This window comes from Rhopalosiphum padi, chromosome 1 (genome assembly GCF_020882245.1).
Source record: "Rhopalosiphum padi isolate XX-2018 chromosome 1, ASM2088224v1, whole genome shotgun sequence".
NCBI lineage: Eukaryota > Metazoa > Arthropoda > Insecta > Hemiptera > Aphididae > Rhopalosiphum > Rhopalosiphum padi.
In genome coordinates this window covers 5,659,963-5,680,223 of record NC_083597.1, presented here as the reverse complement: position 1 = coordinate 5,680,223, position 20,261 = coordinate 5,659,963, and the positions used below count along the sequence as shown (strand labels likewise).

At 26.2% G+C, this 20,261-nt stretch overlaps 2 protein-coding genes across 3 annotated transcripts in view; both read right to left on the bottom strand.

Moving 5' to 3' along the window:
* Nucleotides 1-5,983, bottom strand: part of LOC132932065 (uncharacterized) — a 30,922-nt gene extending 24,939 nt beyond the window's left edge. The window contains exon 1 of the mRNA XM_060998260.1: nt 5,576-5,983. The gene's annotated coding sequence lies outside the window, so the exon portion shown is untranslated. The remainder of the gene's footprint in view (nt 1-5,575) is intronic.
* Nucleotides 5,984-12,057: 6,074 nt separating this feature from the next.
* LOC132916935 (THO complex subunit 5 homolog) lies at nt 12,058-19,917 on the bottom strand. Of its 2 annotated transcripts, none has more exons than XM_060977395.1 (13): nt 19,558-19,917; nt 18,684-18,821; nt 17,891-18,102; nt 17,746-17,821; nt 17,480-17,674; nt 17,158-17,290; nt 16,968-17,080; nt 15,679-16,005; nt 15,425-15,617; nt 15,180-15,353; nt 14,970-15,103; nt 14,701-14,867; nt 12,058-13,439 (listed from the first exon to the last, which is right to left on the bottom strand). In XM_060977395.1, the coding sequence occupies exons 1-13, from the start codon at nt 19,627-19,629 to the stop codon at nt 13,370-13,372; spliced, it is 2,004 nt and encodes a 667-aa protein (XP_060833378.1). In that variant the 5' UTR covers nt 19,630-19,917; the 3' UTR covers nt 12,058-13,369. The 2 variants fall into 2 exon arrangements, with proteins under 2 accessions (XP_060833378.1, XP_060833379.1); XM_060977396.1 differs by having other exon boundaries at nt 16,968-17,062.
* Nucleotides 19,918-20,261: the final 344 nt, after the last annotated feature.

Sequence of the window (20,261 nt, the reverse complement as noted above, 5' to 3'; positions counted from 1 at the left end):
ATTTATCCCTATATAATATATAACTATATTATAGTTTAGTCGAAAACCATTGTTTATCTGATACCTATATTACTTTGGGTCGATATAGACATCTTTAGTATTCTCGAGAGAAATAATATTACCTAGTATAATATATTAAATATTTCAAATAACCTCGTAAATTGTAAAAAATAATTTTAAAGATCTTAATGTTTTTTTAAAACCAATAGTACCTACCTAATTTTATGGTATTATTAGTTATATTATTTAACCATTTAAAATTAATTAAAATTATAAATAAAAATTAATTTTAAAAGCTGAAATTTTCTGTTATACAGTACCACAAAATATTAGCATAAAAGCAGCGGTGATGAATGATGATATTATAACAGCTTTTGACGGAAACTTTTTGTTAGGCGAAGGTCGACGAAATCATTGAGGTAAATTAACAGGTATATGCGCGAGCATTTATTAACACTTAACACTTAAGTGCCTATTCCTCCGAAAAGACTTTAATATGAAGAAAATTGTTTCAAGAACGTACAACCGGCATTTTGACAGTATAATATATTGTAATGACAGCCACCAAGTTGTCGGACGAGAACCAGTCATTTACAAAGCATTTAAATTGCTCGTTTTCATCTTGTCGTTTATAATGAAAATGGGTCCGTGTAATGTGTTTGCGGAACTATTACGTACGGTCTGTTGGTCAAGGGCAAAGGAAATTCAAAGAGACTCGATACAGTTTGATATAATATATATTTAAAATAAATAGCTATGTAAGTATATGTTACTCTCGTGCAAAAAATAAGTAAATCATTATGGTTACAGCATCGCAACACGCAAATTTAATTTTTAACAAAATCATCATACGTACTCAAACACATTTATAGTAAAATAGATTAAAAATAATGACCACAGTAACTGGTGAGTAACTAACTTATTTAATAGAAGTAGAATATAATAAATTTGTGATATTTATGATAAATTCTAGACTTTGATTAAAAAAAATATATAAATGTATTATAAATATAATTTATGAATTTGATCTCTTACAATAAATCCAATACAAGGTTCTCTATAGCTTGTTCTTCAAATAACTGTAAAAAAAATTCTAGCATTATTATAAGAAAAAAAAATTATGTGCGTATGAAATTTAATTTTTTACGAAATCGCGTAAAATAACGATATATTACAATTGAAATATAGGTAATACTATAATATATCCTACTAATTATCCTAGACTGACAAATCATATCCGTTCAGAATCGTTTTTCATAAACAAAGATACCTGTCATTGCATACAAATTTAACACATCCATTATAGTGACCTACTATACAGCAGAGCGATACCCACTTGCTCACTCTTTTATTCTATTTACATTTAATAAGATAAAAATCACAATTAAAAAAATTATTTAATACTGTATAGAGAGTATGGTATAATGCATTTTAGTTTTCGAGTTATGTAGAGTTCTTATGAGTTACTTAAAAAATAATGATAACGTATTGAAGTCCTATATTATTGAAAACAGTAAAATAAAATAGAATCATACCTATATTTATTTTAGTTTGTCGAATTGCATAAAGAATCACTAAACATTTAATAAATTAATAGTGAACTAATGGTCCTTCAAACGCAAATTAGTGGTCCATGACATTCAATTTTAGTTAACCATTAAATGAAACAATTTTTTCCAACCCACCACCAAAATATTTTTTTATAGCATAGAAATTATAAATAAAGTAGATGCTCACCTAGTTTACTTTATGTATGAAAATCTATATTTATTATGTATGTCAAGTGTAAACGATAATCTTTACAATTTTTTACTTACTATTACCGACTTGACGTTTAAATTTACAATGTATTTTTTAACAACACATTTTTTTTTTGTATATATTTAAGTTGTTTTATTAAGTTATAACTAATAGTATACTCATTAGGCGCACATATATATTCTAACATTTCAAATCAATATTTTATTTTTAAATTATATACTAGTATTAATAGTAATTATAAATATAAAATGACCTCTATATATTTACAACCTAAATCTTTAAAGTACATTATAATATAAAGTTGATCAAAAAATATAAAATAATATTAAAATACAAGTTGTGTACAAATATGTGAGGCATTTGTAGAATGTGTATGGAATTAAGACTCCGTTAAATTTAATGCTCTAATTATCTATACACAATGTCATCTTAGTGACATTATAATTTACTATTTTGATGTTTTAGAATATAAGAATGTTATTTCAGTAGTTAATATACAAATTTAACAGCGCATTTTTAAACTATATAAGGTTTCTAATATATATATATATATATATATATATATATATATATATATATATATATATATATATGGTTATAAATAATAACGTATACTCAAAATGTCTTCAGATAGATACGTACTTAAATGCATTATTGAGTAAATCAATTTTTAATTTCTGAAACAACTATATTATTAATTAACAGGAAATTTAATAACGTCGAATGCCGGGTCACAGGTATTTACTAATTAACTTTGAAAAATCGTAATCAAATTTAAATTATATACTTTAGAGAAGTTTAAGTAAGTTAGTTAATTTTTTAACTTATGAAATTCAAGGTAAGTGTGTTGCAACCATATTCATATTATAATACTATTAATACTGTTATGCATACGTGAACGTTGTCGAAAGGTATTTGTTTATTTCAAAATAACAACAACAAACGTACTCATATATATTCATAATTTATTTATTTAAAGCTAATTTACATATAATATTTAATGTTCAAACGCTAAACAGTTTGTCTGCAAAAAACAATAAATGTTTTCGTTGCATTAGTCGTTGTACGCAAAGCTTATAAAGTGATAAGTTATAAATGCATAACATATATTATTATGTAAATATATTTTCGTATTACATAACACTATGCTTATGTTTAATGAGCATGATTTTTTAAGGACTCAAAATAAATTTATTATGATATAATAATAATATAGGTATAGATATAAATAAATATTTACTCTGTTTTAATTGACAATAATATTTGTATGATTTCCTATTGTACATTAGGTGTCGAGTGAGTAATAAGTGTAATAGTTTACTGTAATAGGTGTGTTAAATTTGAATTTAATAACTTATTATTGTACACAAAAAACAATTCTGAGCTAAAACGGTCTGTCGTCTATATCACTAAGTAATAAGTAGGTATGTATATTGTATATTTCATGATATGTTTTTTGATACACCTATTAAAATTAAAGTCATTTATTTTACTTTTAGGTTTATAATAATAACTAATAATAAGTGAATATCATTTTTTCCAAAAATATTGAACTTATTATATTATTTAATTATTATAATAAGATATATTTATATATTATGTTATATCAAATTACATTATAGATGTTTACTTTTGAGTTAATAATACTTTATTGTACTCATCGTAAAACAGTGTAAATGTACATATTTTGAAACTTTCATTGCGTATAGTAAAATTCATAATATATATAAAAGTTTTAAGTCACCATGAATAATGTTTTTGAATTATAACAAAATGATTAACGATTTAATTTCTTCTAAATTTGAAATATATATACATATATATTTTAATACCTATATAAAAAATAATTATTTTTAGTATGCACTACTAATGAGGAACATCGTATTAAATTTTCATATCTTAGCTATAAAAATTAAATATTTTATAAATATTTTATTATAAAAGTTGTAGATTGTAAATTTAAGTGATATAACGAAATCATAAAAATTTAAATTTCAGAAACATATAAAAAAATTAGGCCTATGTATTTTTAAAAATGTTATACATTTGTAATAACAGACAATGTATGTAGGACTTGTATTACATTTTCAAGAATTTAGTCGCACTGAAAAATGTTTTATTGACATTTATAGAAAAAAAAAAAAAATTCTTATGTAATTTTAACCTTGTATGAAAAATTATCATATAAACATTTGATAAAAATGTCAAGTAGCTATGGGTTATTCGTTCTTGAATAATACAAAAAACATAAACCGTTTGAGCCGAAATAGTTATTATACGAGTATACGAATATCCATTACCGTAAAAATGTTAACTACAAACGCTCATAAAAAATTTAATTGACCTTGTATTGAATTTTCAAGCACTTTTACTCATTCATTAATTTCTTATTGGAATTTATAAAAAAAATAATAATAAAAATCTATAAATAACTCAAAAACAGTCAAAATAATTTTGAAAATTATTACATGTTATTTCACGAAAAATAATTGTATATATTAGAACAAAATAAATAAATCAGTTTAGTTTAAAACTACTTAAGTATAGAAATTTCTGTTTATCTTTAATTTTGTTTTTTCCCAATTGTTAAGGAAAAGTACTGGAAAATTGACATTTTGATATCCCTAAAATACCAAATAAATCCAATTTGCTATCAAAAACCACTTTTAAAGTTGTTATCTGAAGCATATTTACTGCCCCAAAAGATGATAACAACAGAAAAAAATATATAGGTACACTTACATGATTGTAAAATCAATACATATATCATCGTTTCGTTCAGAATCTAAAACATGAACACATATTATTGTAGATAATTTCATTTTTTTAAAGAAATGCAATGCCAAAAAGATTCCTGTGTACATTTGAAATAGTATTAATTTCCTACGCAAATTTCAATTAAATATGAACTCAATAATTTCAAATACCTATGTCTTATTTAATGATGTAACTTTGGTTAAGAAATATTTTTAATTTGTTTTATTATAGTTAACCGTAATTGCTATTTAATATCACAGTAGATATATTGATGTCCATGATATTAGCTATCAGAGTATCAAATTTATAGTATGTAAATTGTATTTAAATATAAATATTACGTTTATAATACAAGTATGTAAAAATCTGGTAAATACGGACGGGAAATCTTAAGTCGGCGCATTGTGTAGGCAATTTCACTACATATATGAATTAAATGCGTCATAACTCGTCATAAATGTTTACCCTTCGGGCTATAAATTACTCCCTTCAAAAGTATTACGCGCGTACTGCTTGAATAAAGCTATAATAATTATCTGTCTACTCTCGCGCAAAACATTACTTATTGTCTATACATTTTTCAAATTGATTTAATGGGTTTTCTAAAAAATGCAATGTTTCAGATTTTCAATGCAGAAGAAAATAAATGTACGACAACAGAAAAATCATGTCACACATACGATATTATTACACTATTATAGTCATACAATATAGAAGGTCATGTGATAGCGTAAACGAATCTCTCCTTATATATACATGTGTGTACTTATATAATAATTATTATTCGTCAATAATTGTTTGGCAGACGCGCGTGCATCTACATAACAACAATGCATACGTAAACGAACCAAAATACAATTTTATAACCTGTTGAGATAACACAATAATAATATTATATTTTCTATGACAATCCGTGCAACGTTTGATATATGTCACATTGATTTCAGCTCATTTTTACAACAGTTTATCATCATGATATGTATATAAGCAGTATATATATAGTTTTGGCGTAATCACTAATCGTGACGTAGCAAATGAATATTATATAATTACTCACCTGAAAATTGTGGACGGCCGGTTGCTAATCCAAAGATACCGTCGTGCAGGACATCGTTCTCGAGACCGGAGACCTAAATGTATAGTAACACAATACGATAGCGCACCGGAGCCGTCTGAAGCAGCCGCGACAAATCGGCCGAGCGACTGCGTTCCGTTTCCGAATCTCTGTGGACACGGATAACGCTGAAATTGTCTGACAACAAATGTATACCGAAAACCAAACGACGAATTCCGATACCGACGACGACACGCTGCGGTAGTATGTCGACAATAATATTATTATTATATGATGTTATGTTGTACGGACGAGCGTATATCATATACGGGTCGTCTGACTCGCGCGATCGTGTATGTAATAATATGGGTCTGGTCACTTGCCTGTTGGCATGTTGACTAATATGTAATGATCACGTCGTCGTCATCGTAGTCGTCGTACTCGTCGTCGCCGCCGCCGATCGTCCCGTCGCCATGGGAACGCAGCAACCCGGCACGGCCGTATTATATATATATTATATATAGACTGGTCCATGCGCTTTGCAGCCGCGTCCGTGACGCATATATGCGAATAATAACAACGACGATGGTGTTGTGCATACGTGATACGTAGAGCACACTGCGATCGCAAAACCTATCCAAAACTCGACAAAATGAACGGGGGGAGGGAAGGTGAATAGACGATTACATTTTTTTAATGCGAAAGGCTCCCCATGAGTCGACTTCTTGAATTTTTTACCGAACAGTGTAATATTCATTTTTTATTTTATCTAATGCCTGCAGTTTGACTGCAACATTTAATTGTTATGTAAACATTTATTCACTCGAATACACAAAGACCGATTCTTAAAGGAGAAGGTGACAATCCTAACAACACCTATTCCCTTAAAATACTCCGCTGAATAATTGTATAAACATTTTTTATACACGAGCGCGAGAATGGTGTTTTGCTGAAGTATACATCTCGTACGAGTGAATATCAAATAACATAATACCAAATTATATACCTATTATATGAAATACGATAGACAGCTTATCAATACATGTGATAATATCGACATGATATATAATATATATATATATATATATTATATACCGTATGCAGTCTATTCAGAAGTTTATATATTAAGTATAGTGTGTTTATAGGTACTGAGTAGGTATATAAGAGTTTTAGGTATAAAAATAGTTTTACAAAAATATATGAAGTAGATATAATATATTGGATCTAGTAGGTATTATTTTTATTACTATTCTTATAAATTATAAATGTTGATGTTGATTAGTAATAAACTGATAACTAAAATTTTCAAATAAACCAAATAACCCACATATCATATTTATTACATCGACATATTAAGGACTTAATTACAACTATTTTTAAAAAAATTTTCCGAGCATGCACAACAGAAAAAATTTTTTTTTTAATTGGACCCCCTCCTTTTGAGTTCAAATTTGAATTACTTGCATTTTTGAAGTAATTTTGACATAAAGTTTTTTTCTATCTTAAAATTTGACTCGTTGAAAGTGAACTTAAGTTTTGATTTAGGCATGTTGTAATTATCATATTTGTTAACAATCTAAAACTACAATGATCCGTATGATTTCATATGTTTTTTTTGAACTCAGGTGCGGTGTCGTAAGTTTATATTTACATTAATTTCACCAAATCATTTACTCAAATTGAAAAATGCTTTCGATTAAAAAAAAAAATGTACATATCCTTATCGACCAAGTTTTGTTCAACATTTAGTAGCTGGTGATTCAGAGAGAAAGTGTATACTTTATTGCATGGTTAATGGCACAAGTTCATGAGGAACCGATATTTTTTATATACATTTGCTAAACTGACGATTCCAAATTTACTAATAATAGTGTTATTAATAAGCAAAATAAACGGTATTAGTCTGATAATAATCCATTCTGGGCAAATTGATACAAGTATGAAGAATAAACGCATCTAGTGTGAACTTTTAGGTGGCTAATTAATAATTATTTAGTCCTTATTTTATATTATGGCACATTAACAAGTTTGAAATACCTTGACTTATTATCAAACCATTTTACAATTTTTTTGGTTGATGTTCCACTGCAGTACTGCACGTTCGTAATAATCTATTTTTCTAACAAGATGGAGTAACTGGACATAATACAATAATTGAATGGAAACAGTGGCGGATCCAAAGGAGGGGTAAAAGGGTAAATACCCCCCCTTGAGCTTATTACCTATATTTAAATTTTATAAATTTATAAAAGTATAAAAATTTTGTCATTGGTACCAGTTTGTAAGAATAAATTCTAAATGGTGAATATTAATAAGTAGGTAAATAATAAGTAATTAATGTTTATATTAATAAGTATGTTATTAAGTAGGTATAAATAGTATCTGATGGTTATATCTTAATTACCCCCCCCCTGATGAATTTCTGGATCCGCCCCTGAATGGAAATATTTAAAACAAACTTTTAAACGAATATAAATGGGCACACGCGTGGCCTCCTAGGTAACCTGATCTAACACCTTTAGATTTTTTATGGACACATCTGAAGACAGTCATTCCTTCCTATCCACCAAATGATCATCAACAATTTAAGAATAAAATATTAAGTTAATGTGTGTACACAATAGACAAAAAAATAAAATACTTTCTGCTACACAAAATGAAATTATGATTCGAAGCTAACTACGTTGTTTACAACGCTTATAATTTTTAACAATTATATGCCTATACATAATCTTATATACATATAGTTTATATTGTTACAAAGCATAGGCATATATTTAATAAAAATGAAACAAAAGTATGGAATTATCATTATGTCTAAATTTGTGTAGATTTATTTAGGTTATTATTAATAACTTATTTATAAAAATTGATGGTATTACGCACTATGAATTTGAGTTCATTAAAAAAAAGGTCAATTTTAAAAATGGAAAAAACTTTATTAGTCAAAGTTGCCTAAAAAACTAAAGTAATTCAAAAATGAACTCAAAAAGGGCGTTACAACTCTAAAACAATCTGTTTTGTCGCGCATGTACGGTTATCTTTTAAAAATAGGTGTAATTAAGTTCTTTATGCAGTAAAAAAGCCCAAATTAAATTCGAAGTCGTGTTTGAAATATTTCTTATTACCTTTATTGTCAAACACATTGCTTATAGTGAGGGGGGCTAAGAGGATTATAACCTTTAGCCCAGGGTCCCTATAAAAAGTGCCTCCAGAATATCAATGATCAAATACGTATAAACAATTTTTTGTAAAAATAGGCCCTTCAAAAATGGGATAGCCCGCAGTTCTATTTGTTAGGTACATTAATCCCGACTCTGTCAATATAATATACTTATCTATCTGCATCGTAACGCGTGCAGTGTAACGACTGAACGACGAAAGTGCCTATATGTAATACAATATGCGCTCAAGAGAGCGTATACACCATAAGCGCAAATAGTGTTTGGAATTTTGGAGTGGGGAGGGGGGCTGAAGGCTAAATTTCAGGTCCATACTGAATACTCTTATAGTCTTATGATACTTTACATTAAAGTAAAACATCTAAACCATTTTTTTGAGATAGCAAGCCCCCCCCAAGTCGATCAAGTCCCTCCTTATTTACGCCTATGAGCGTACCTACTTATATAGGTAAAATCATCTACACCACCAGCATCATATATTATTATTATCATTAAAAGTATTGTACACTATATTCGCAGACACGTAGGTATCTACCACAGTAATAACGCGGTAAATAGTAATGTACACGGCTGTACCTCGGCCGACGACACGAAAATATTATTATTACACGTTATTATATACGAGTTACGCAGTATATACACGCCCCGTCGAGTCGTTAACAGTAGGTAGGTAGGTACGCGATTTATTCCAACGTTTGCAAGACAGACGCGTGTAAATAAAATTGTGTATGTGTGTGTGTGTGTGGGTGTGTGTATGAGTGCTTACGCTTGAGTATAATTATTATACATATATATATTATATACTTATATATAACAGGAGGTAAACACATATTTTGCGCGGACCTTTACTTCGCATTCTGAAGGCCTCGTTTTATTGATTTTATTATTTCTACTTAAACCGCCTTAACCGCTTCAACAAAAACAAGGCATTTACCACACGAGCATCGCAGCTGACGGGCATGCAATATAATATATACGTATAGACTATAGAGGTATATAATGTTATACCTACACTCGAGTATATACACGGACTTATACTCTTGACATTATATTTATATATATAAATATACGACTTAATCTTTCATGCACGCACACACATATTTCACACATCTATATAGAACGAAACCACCACAGATCAAAAAATATATGATTTTGAGAAAAAATCGATCCAAAGTTAGAAACGAATCATTACAGAGGAATTTTTTTATGTACTTACGCATTTGAAATTAAAAACAAAACATGCTTTTAAATCATGATATTGCATTTGTGCAAATGCCATAAAGGAACCATTTGCAGCCACCTTTCTGAAATGTTTTCGGATGCAAAGGCGTCATTTTGACTTCCACTGACCACCATATGCAAAATAATAGAAGAAATCTTTAAATCTACTAAAATAAAGGAAGAATGAAAGAATATTTTTTCCTTAAATAACATTATATTTTACATTTCTCTTGTTGTATAACATGTTGACGTACCTATGTATTTTCAACGTTCTGAAATACGAAAATAACCCAATATTATTTCATGAATTATCATTACACTATTACAGGATTAACATAAGTAATACTATTTTTTTTTCAAACAAGTCTTACACAAGGCCGTAGCCAGGAAAAAATGTTGGAGCGGGGTTTAGTGTATAAATAAGTAATATTATACAAGTTTTAAATATAATAGGAATTTAAACCTATTCAATCTTATTTCAAGAAAAAATTTCGGGGTCTGAACCCTGAAACCCCCCTGGCTACGCCCTTAGTCTTACATAGGTACTTACACTTAATATTATTTAACGATATGGGTACGGATTACTTCCAATTCTTTTCTAGCCATAAAATAAATGTTAAGACTTGGGTTTAAGAGGAAGCATTTATAAGTTTAATATAGATATACAATTATAATTTATAATAATTTTCTTATTGATATTTCCATTATATCCAACTCTTATTTTAGTGAAACTGATATATCTCAGTAAACGGTTAAAAAAGTTAGCTCAGATTCCATTTAGAATAAAAGCATTTCAGAGGGCTCGGACTTCATGGACCTCCTCCTGGTTACGTAATTATTTTATTAATAACTAATTAAATATTTTGTTTTCATTTTACAAAATTAAATAAAATCAATAATTCAAAATTACGCGGGTTTCCTTATCAATATTACGACCAATCACAGGGCAGGACGTGAAAACAAATACTTTTAGTCTTTTACGTCCGACGTGAAAATAACAACTGCCTTAATTTAAAATACAGTGAAAACTCTCTATAACGAAGTTGAAGGGACCAAGAGATTTCTTACGTTATAGTTTTCGTAATAGAGAGGGTATAAGAATTATATAATAGATTATAAATCAAACCAACCATTATAAATTATAATGTAATATTTATGTTACCTATATAGTTTTACGGGATCGCGGACGTAAAGTCCGCTTTAAAAAAAGTTGAAAAAAAGTCCTGATTCATTTTTTATAGTCGGACAAAAAGTCTGGAATACAAAATATTTTATATACCTAATTTATATTTATTTTAAAAATTTAAAAATAGGTACTGTACAACACATATTATTATATTTTCGTATAGCTAACAAAAATATAACGGAAATTCACTATAGTAGTATAGTTAGGTACCTATTATAATGGCAAATTTATATTTTTTTTATTTTAATCATGATGTACAATTTTTTTTTTAGTTTTGTTTAGATTGACGTGTTTATAAATAAAATAAAATTCATTGTTTTTTAAAATATATTTAGTTACAAATAAATTTTGATATTGTTGTTTTAATATGTTGTAATAAATAATATAATAATATTATAATAATATAATATAATAATATAATAATATAATTGTAAATGAAAATAAGGAAATAAAAATAAATATAATAATATAATGTCTATAAACATTTTTAAATTTTTAAAATAAATATTAATTATATAAAATATTTTGTATTTTTGGACTTTTTGTCCAACTTTTTTTAAAACAGACTTTTGGACTGATTACCAGTTTTTCGTCGTAACAAGTTTTTACTGTGTTACTAACTACTAGACCGAGTTGATAACCCGATATAAGAGCAAAAAATATATAGATTTTCATTAAAACACAATAAATTACTACTGAACTCGACCACTCGTAAAAATATTATATAAATAATAAATTATACAATCTCAACTCTCAGCCTAAATCACTATTTAGTATTTACTATGTTTATTTTGATATAGTTATTTAAGTATAAAAGTAAATTATTTTACTATTTTATATTACTATTAAACTAGGTTGATTTAATATTTGAAGAAAACATTATATTAACAAATTAATACTGTAAATATTTAATTTATTACCATAATAATAAATATTTACATCATATTATATCATTATTGTTATTGACAGTGTAATAGAATTATGATATTCATGAGTATTATTTTTAAATTTTATAAATAATTTTTTTTTTTTTTCATTTATACAATCTATACAATATTAAGTATAATAAGCATAATAGATATAGTTATAAAAAGAAAGGCTTAGGTGGGGAAGCCGCCCACTGGCAACACTCCGGCATATAAATAATTAACCTGTAGAATTGGAAGATTTCATTGCGTATAGTAAAATTCATAATATACATAAGAATTAAGAATGTATAGTCCCTGCAAATAATGTTTTTTTAATTATAGCAAAATAATTGAATATTGTTATTCATAATTTAAATATGAAAAATTGTTCAAATTTGAACTTCAAATGTCTATAAAAATCATTGTTTAAATTTTTTTTAGGTTTTCGTATGAATTACTTAATTTTATTTTATTTTATTGCAACAAGCAACAATTTACTAATTTTTATAATTTAGACAATTTTTTTTCCAAAATATACATGATCTTCAAATACTTAAATTATTGTGCTTATACATTTGAAATATTTTTTTAAGTAAAACAACAACTTATATTGGATCTTGTATTTAACTTTCATATTTTTTGACCAAACAAAAAAACATATTATCAATATTTAGAGAAATAAATCTAAAAAAAATACAAAATTTCTTGTGCCTATAAATAGCTCAGAGTCAAAATATTTTGAAAATTATACAATTTGTAAGAAATACTATTGTTAACATTTAGTGAAATTTAAAAAGTTTGCTGGTTAGACAAAAATAAAAATTGTATATTCTTAAATTATTTACTTCATAATAATACTGTCTTAAATTTTAAAATAATAAAATGTATATAAAATTGTTGCTGTAGAATTTACATTCATCAGAGCTCATGATTTGAAATCAAGGTCACTTTATTAATTAACTTAGTAAATTGAATTAAGTAATTCTTCTATACATGTATATGCAACTAATACATATACAATTTATGGGTTACAAAGTTTAAAATAATATTTATAAATAATAAAATTTAAAATTTATCAAAAAACCATTTGAGACTTAATCAAATAAAAATGTTGTATGTTTAAAGAATAATATTTTAAAATCTAAAAATGAAACTTACAGCATTCATATTTCATATTATAGCATGTATAAAAATAAAAGCAAAAACCATAATAGAGCAATCAAAAGATCCTATATCCTATATCAAATACTCAATAAAATATAGATTTATAATTCAGAAATTTCAAATAAATATAAGTTGTCTAACGGTGTTCAAAAATAATTCCTGAATGATGTTTAACAGCCTTAAATGGATGATTTCTTGCTCGACCCCTGAAAATAAACAGTATATTAAAAAAAAAAAGTTAAGAATTGTACCAATCTACTACTGTTTCATTAGAACATCCAGTAAGCCAACAAACATTTACAATACTCATGTCTTTTGATCAGTAAAAAGCTAACTTTAACATTTGTTCCAACGACAATTTAGAATTACATTTATTATTCAAATCCGAATAAGTAAAAAATTTATTGTCTTGTCACAGATAGATTGGAAGTTTGACATCCTTTTTGAACGCATCTTATCTTAAACTTTGGTCCTCACATTGTTCACCAGAAGCCAGCCATTTTTTTTTTATCACATTTTTTACAATTTGATAATCATGTATTAATAATAATAATAATAATAATAATAGGTAATAATAATTGACAATCACCAACTATACGTAGTATAATACGATAGATCATCTGATATATCTAAAACGATTTAGTAGATCAACTGCTACAAGAATGCTAATAATACAAGGCCGTAACTGGTATGAGAGTCCCAGGGTCTGGCCCCCTCCCACCAACATTTTTATAAGTAGAAACATTTTAGTGGTGAATAGTTTAACGACTATAAATTTTCAGCATTTATATTTTAAAATAATGTTGGAGTCTCCCAAGAGTTATAGCTTTGTAAAATACTACAAATTTAAAATGATCATAACTCACTTTAAAATGATAATATCAATAAAAGCATAAAACATTTTCTAGATATTATTCTTACCTTTAGGCTTTAAATTTGATAATAGGTAAATTTACTCTAATAATAAAGCTAACATCACAAAATATGTTCTACTGAACGCAAATTTGCTATGATGTATGTTAGTTAGACAGAGACAAATCATTCAAATATAATATCCTCTTAAAATAAAATAATAAAATTATAGTATAATATACTAGGAGTCAGCAAATAATTTCTATTGTGGTCCAGAAAATTAAAATAAAAAATAAATGAGGTGCCAGACAAAAATAAAAAATTTTAATATTCAATTAAACTTCGTTGTCGTAGAATTTAAAGCGGGTCGCCGGTGGTCGACCACTGCTATATAATATTATTGTTTACCTAATATTGTAATTTTTTAATTAAAATTGATTGTAATAACTAGACAGTTGTTTTTAATTCTATACTGCTTTTTTCAATTTTAAAGATTTTGTTCACTGGACCTCATTGATTTATTATTTTAATCTATAGGACTCCAATAGAAATTACTTGCCGACACCTGTTATATACTATTTAATATCAACTATAATATAATTTCTGAAGAATTACCTTATGTTGTATAAAATAGTTTTAGTTTTGGGAAAATCTGAATGCCCCCAAGTCTCCATCATCACCTCAAAACAAACAACAAGACGACCAATTATGTTGATAAGCATTTCATTTATATCTTCATCTTCAATTTGTTCATGAAAAACATTGATTTCTCTCTCCAATTCCTGTATTCATAAAATTATTATTATTATTTTATTAGACAATTTAAATTATTATAATTAGCATTATTTTAATTCATAACACAATTATTTATTGTAGGTACATACTCTAACAGAATTATTATTAGTAGAATTTAAAACGGACATTCCTTCATTTATAGTTGGCATATTTAGTTGAAGTGTGAATATAGGATTACTTTTTGGGTAATCACATTTAATTGCCATTACTACAGTCAGTGTTGCTGAAAAGATAAACTTTATTTTAACTAGGTATTTCATTATAATCTATTTACCAATGACTTAACCAATATTGTATACCTGTTTTATAATTTACTACACGTTTAAATAATAAATCATTCTCTGTCACTGTTCCAAATTCAACATGTGGTTTACAATATTCAAGTTTAATAAAATTTTCCCATGTCATTGTATTCCAAGGGGATAAAACTGAAGTTAAATTAACTCCGTTTATACTGAACCTTCGTTCCAAGTCTGAAATAATGATAATAATATGATTATTAGGAAAATTAAAATATATATATTAACACGTCATTAATTATTACCACCACAGTCGAGCTGAGTAATCAATGAAAGACGAGTTTTAAGGCGATTGTTTATTGCCTTTAATACTTGAGCTATATTATTTCTTGAAATTAAAAAATCAGGTGTATTAGGATTTAAAAAATCCAAACCACATATACTTTGAGCCCAAATATAAGGTTTTCCTACCTCCATAGTGTTGAATTCAGTTTTTTCCTGTATCATAAATAAAACATTACATTTAATAATGATTAATTGTCATTTAAATCATACTAACTTCTTCTAATTGATGAAAGTTCACTATATGAGGGCTTTCTTTGCCATTGTCACCTGGGAATAATGCATCAAGTATAGAACTTGGTGAAAGCAATTCCCTAGAGTAGGATGAAGAAAATCCAGACCAAGATGAACTAACGGTAACAGTTATTAAGTTTAAATTAACCAAATAAAAAAATTCCATTACAAACTGAGTATTATTCTTCAAACTTAATGTTAATTTAACTGATAGAGGATGTTTTGATAATAAACTTTTTTGTTGTACAGACTTTGTATCTGTTCGTGATTTCTTATGATGACGTTTTTTTGGTTTAGGCACATCTACTTCCTGTAAAATATAATTAACTAAAATATTAATGAATATATGTATATTATCTAATAACCCGGGCTCAGATTTTATAGCACTAAAAATAAATGAAATATGCACAATAATATGACCTAAAAACGAAAAATAGCAAAAATTAAAATGTATTCTGTTCATAATTAAAAAGATAAATACAAGGCGTACAGCCGATAAGGAGTCATAATTACTGCTTGATAGGCCAATACTCCAGACTATTTAAATATAAATTAAGTTAAATAGACTTTAATATGAACGAAAATGTGGATATTTTTCATATGTATAAAAAAAAAAAAATTAAAATACATGACAACATTTTTATAATTTTCATAAGTAGGTACTACATAATATAAACTAGATTTATAAAATTATAAAATAAAACTTTATATTATGCAAATTCGCAAAAAATAGCATTATAAAATTTCATATTTGGAGTTCCTGGTGCATAATTAGCAAAATGTTATTTTAATCTGTATCCTATAATAATTAGCAAATGCTATAAAATCCGAGCCCTACTAATAACCAATAAAAATAGTAAAAAATAAAAAAATAAAAATTGATAAAAATTATTATAGAAAACACAAATGACGGAAATTACAGGAGCTCCATCAAGAATCCCCTCTCCACGATTTAATTATTTTTTATAGGTATTGAGTCAAAAAAGCTGTCATCACAAGATTGATACTTGAGGATCGCAATCACTACAATGAAATGTGACATTGTTAACTAGAGAGCAGGTGGTAGTAGGTGGGACTAGATGTTTCGTACTGTAGTGAAAGAGAAATATTGAATTTCGTCTGCCACACACCATTTTCTCAATGAACATATTATAGAAAAGATACATTGTATTATGTATTGTAAAAATATTAATAATATTTCTAAACGTATTGATTCATAAAGTAATTACAATTTACAAATGTTGTATCAAAATATCTTAAATATTTATTTACCTCATCAGAATTAGTATCCACAACATTATTCTTATTAGAATCAAATCTTCTAGCTTCTTCTTCGTCACCATTAATCGAAACAGTGAATTTTGATTCTAGAATTAATTTTATGACTAATATTAATTTATTTATTTTATAATTAACTGACTTAATACATAAAAGTGTTAATACACTACAAAGTATAACTTACTGCAAGCTACCCTATATGCATCTGTTTGTATGTATAAATAATATAATGGTTTGGGTAATACATTCACGATATCTGCATATGACCTTGCTTGACAAGGAGCTAAACCAAAACTCTGTTGTAAAGGTTGAGCAGCCTAACAATAAATACAAATTTGAAATTATATAATTTATTAATTTAACTATTATATAAACACATTTATTATTTTTCATAAATAACATATATTTAACTATATGTCAAAGAGTATTCCACTAATTAATACATTTTATTTTTTATTTTTTAGTATAAATAAAAAGGTGAAAGACATTATAAAATTTGAACTCACAGTGCGTATGTCTTTAAGCATAGGTAAAATACTTTGTAAAATCCTGCTCTCTTCCTGAATTTCAGAAAGTATAGTTTCTTTATTTTTTTCAACTTCATCACACTGTTGTTGTTGAGTTTGCCTCTGTTCAAACTCCCACTGGAGACGTCTTATATGTAAATCATGTTCATTAATCAATCCACTTTTTAATTTATCCTAATAATTAATGTTAATATTAATCATTTTTATTAATAATAATTTAATAAATAATTATTTTATTTACATACAATACAATCGGATGAATCTGGTGACTCTAAACAAAATGTATCTAACGGTACAAGGTCAATATCACTATCACTAGATCTAAAAAAATAAAAATGGAATTTATATAATAAACATTATTTGAACAACTAGTTTAGATGAATAATATACTTGTATTGAAGGCACTTGGATATTTCTTTTTTCAAATAAAATAATTCGTTCAGAAGATTTTCTTGCTGTAGATGTTTACTATCAATTTCTTGTTTTTTTTTATTCAATAAATCTTTTTTTTGTTTTGAACGTATTTTATCAAGTCTATTTAACTTTTTTAAAATTAAAAATAAATGTATTACATCATTTTTATATTCTTCAATTTTTTCTTTCTGTTGAAATAACATACAATTAACATTTAATTATTCAAAATAATACTTAAGAAGTATCTTCATTCAAGTTTGAAAAAAAATTAAAAAAGAGTGTTTAAATATTTAGGGAGGTCCATATAGGGTTGCCAAGTCTCCAAATTTTATCTTTCTACTGGATGCCAAATATTCAGGTTAAATAAGAATTACTTTCTTTCAACAATTTAAAAAAAAAAAATTCAGTCAAAATTAGAAATTATTTAATTAAATCAATAATATGCTGTATAGTCTTAAAAAACATACGCTTACTATAAATCTATAGTAATATAATAAAAGTTGATGGTTGGGATTTATGATTTACCTGAAATCAATATAGCTCGCCAGTAAAATAATAAAAGATAAGATAACCATGTTTTAATATTTTGTATAAAATAAACCATATATTAATTTATATTATGCATATAAATATTATAGTGCTTGGCAAATTACCGTATAGACAAATTTTCAAACTTCACTTATCTGTAACCTTGTAAGGCTAAACCCCATTCCCAAAAGAGACATAAGTAAACCATAACTAATAAGAAATTGTAATAAATAGAACTTACCGGTGGATTGTCTTTATTTTTTAACTCATAATTCCATTTCATTATGTCTCGCCATTTATGTAAAGTATTAAAGTAAATCGTAGAATCATTATTTTCATCTCTATGAGATGTTTGTATTTCTTCATATTTAGCTACTGCCTATAAATAAAAGTTATCTTTAAAAACATAGTTTTTATTCAATTTAATTTTTAAAAGTAGGAATACAAAATTATTATGCAATGAAGGAAAATATGAAATTTAAGGGTACTTCTGGGTAAACTTGACTACCTTAGGTTATCTTGATTACCAAAATATTTCCAATACTACTTGTTACACTTATAATCAACCAAGATATCTCGACTACTGCAATAATAGAGATATATTTGTATTAAATTTTTGACATGTAAAGAATATCATACAAAACTAATGTATAAAGTATAAAAAGCATTTTAAAATTTAAAAATAAATTCTATTAATCATTTTTTTATTTTTATTTTTTTAGAGTACATTTTAATATCCATTAAAATTTTAAAAATGGATCTTTTTAAAGTTTTTTCACCTAACAAGTCCAGTGCAATAGGAATCTAGATGATAGCAAGCTGGTAAATAAATAGATTCATTTATGAAAGTTTCTTATACAAAGTGTTCGAAATAACTCAAATGATTATTACAAGTAGTCTTGGAAATATCTATTGGATAGTAGAGATAACCTAGAAGTACCAATTTAAACAAAAAGTAGGAAGTAAGTTTATAAGTTGTATAAATATTCATTTGACAACTGCAATGTTTAGAAATATTTGAAAAATTCTATTGTTCACATACCACCAAATTATTACAAATTAAACAAATTAATTAATATAAATTAAGGAGTAAAAAGTTTAATTAAATCAACTACCGTGTAAATATCGACTTCGGATTCTTTATTTCTGATAATAGTTGGTTTACTTTGCGAGGTTTTTTCACTCATTGCAAAACAAAGCGAAAAATAAATGTATTGAAAAACGATAGATTATAAACAAATGGTATTATTCTCAAATGACGATTTCCAGCAAGGCGCGGACTTATAGATTTTGTATCTTGTTAAAACTCAGAAGTAAATACTAGTTTTCATTAACAACGTCTTAGTAAAAATATACTAAATACGCATAAACCATTAAAATATTAAATCTTATGATATACCTAAACTCAAATCACAAAACTAAACGGAACTTACGGAACCGGGAACTTATAAAACCGTAATACAGACATACAGTATCATACTAAACGTAGGTATATCAGTTATTGTATTTATCAAAACAATAATAATAAACTAAAAACTAACATAACCTAACAAAATACATCTCTTACCGAATTACGTATAAACTGTAAAACGTTCCAAATTAAATATCCATCTTATCGTTATTATAATATTATATAACATTAAATTTGGTTATTATTTATTAAAAACTACCACAAAATATATTAAATCTAATTAATTGAAGTTAGTGACTTGTGTCTTCAATCTATAAAAAATAGTTATTGGACATAATATGGTAAAAAAATAAATTAATGCAATGCATAGTAACAAATTAAATTTTCATAATTAGTCAAATAATCAAA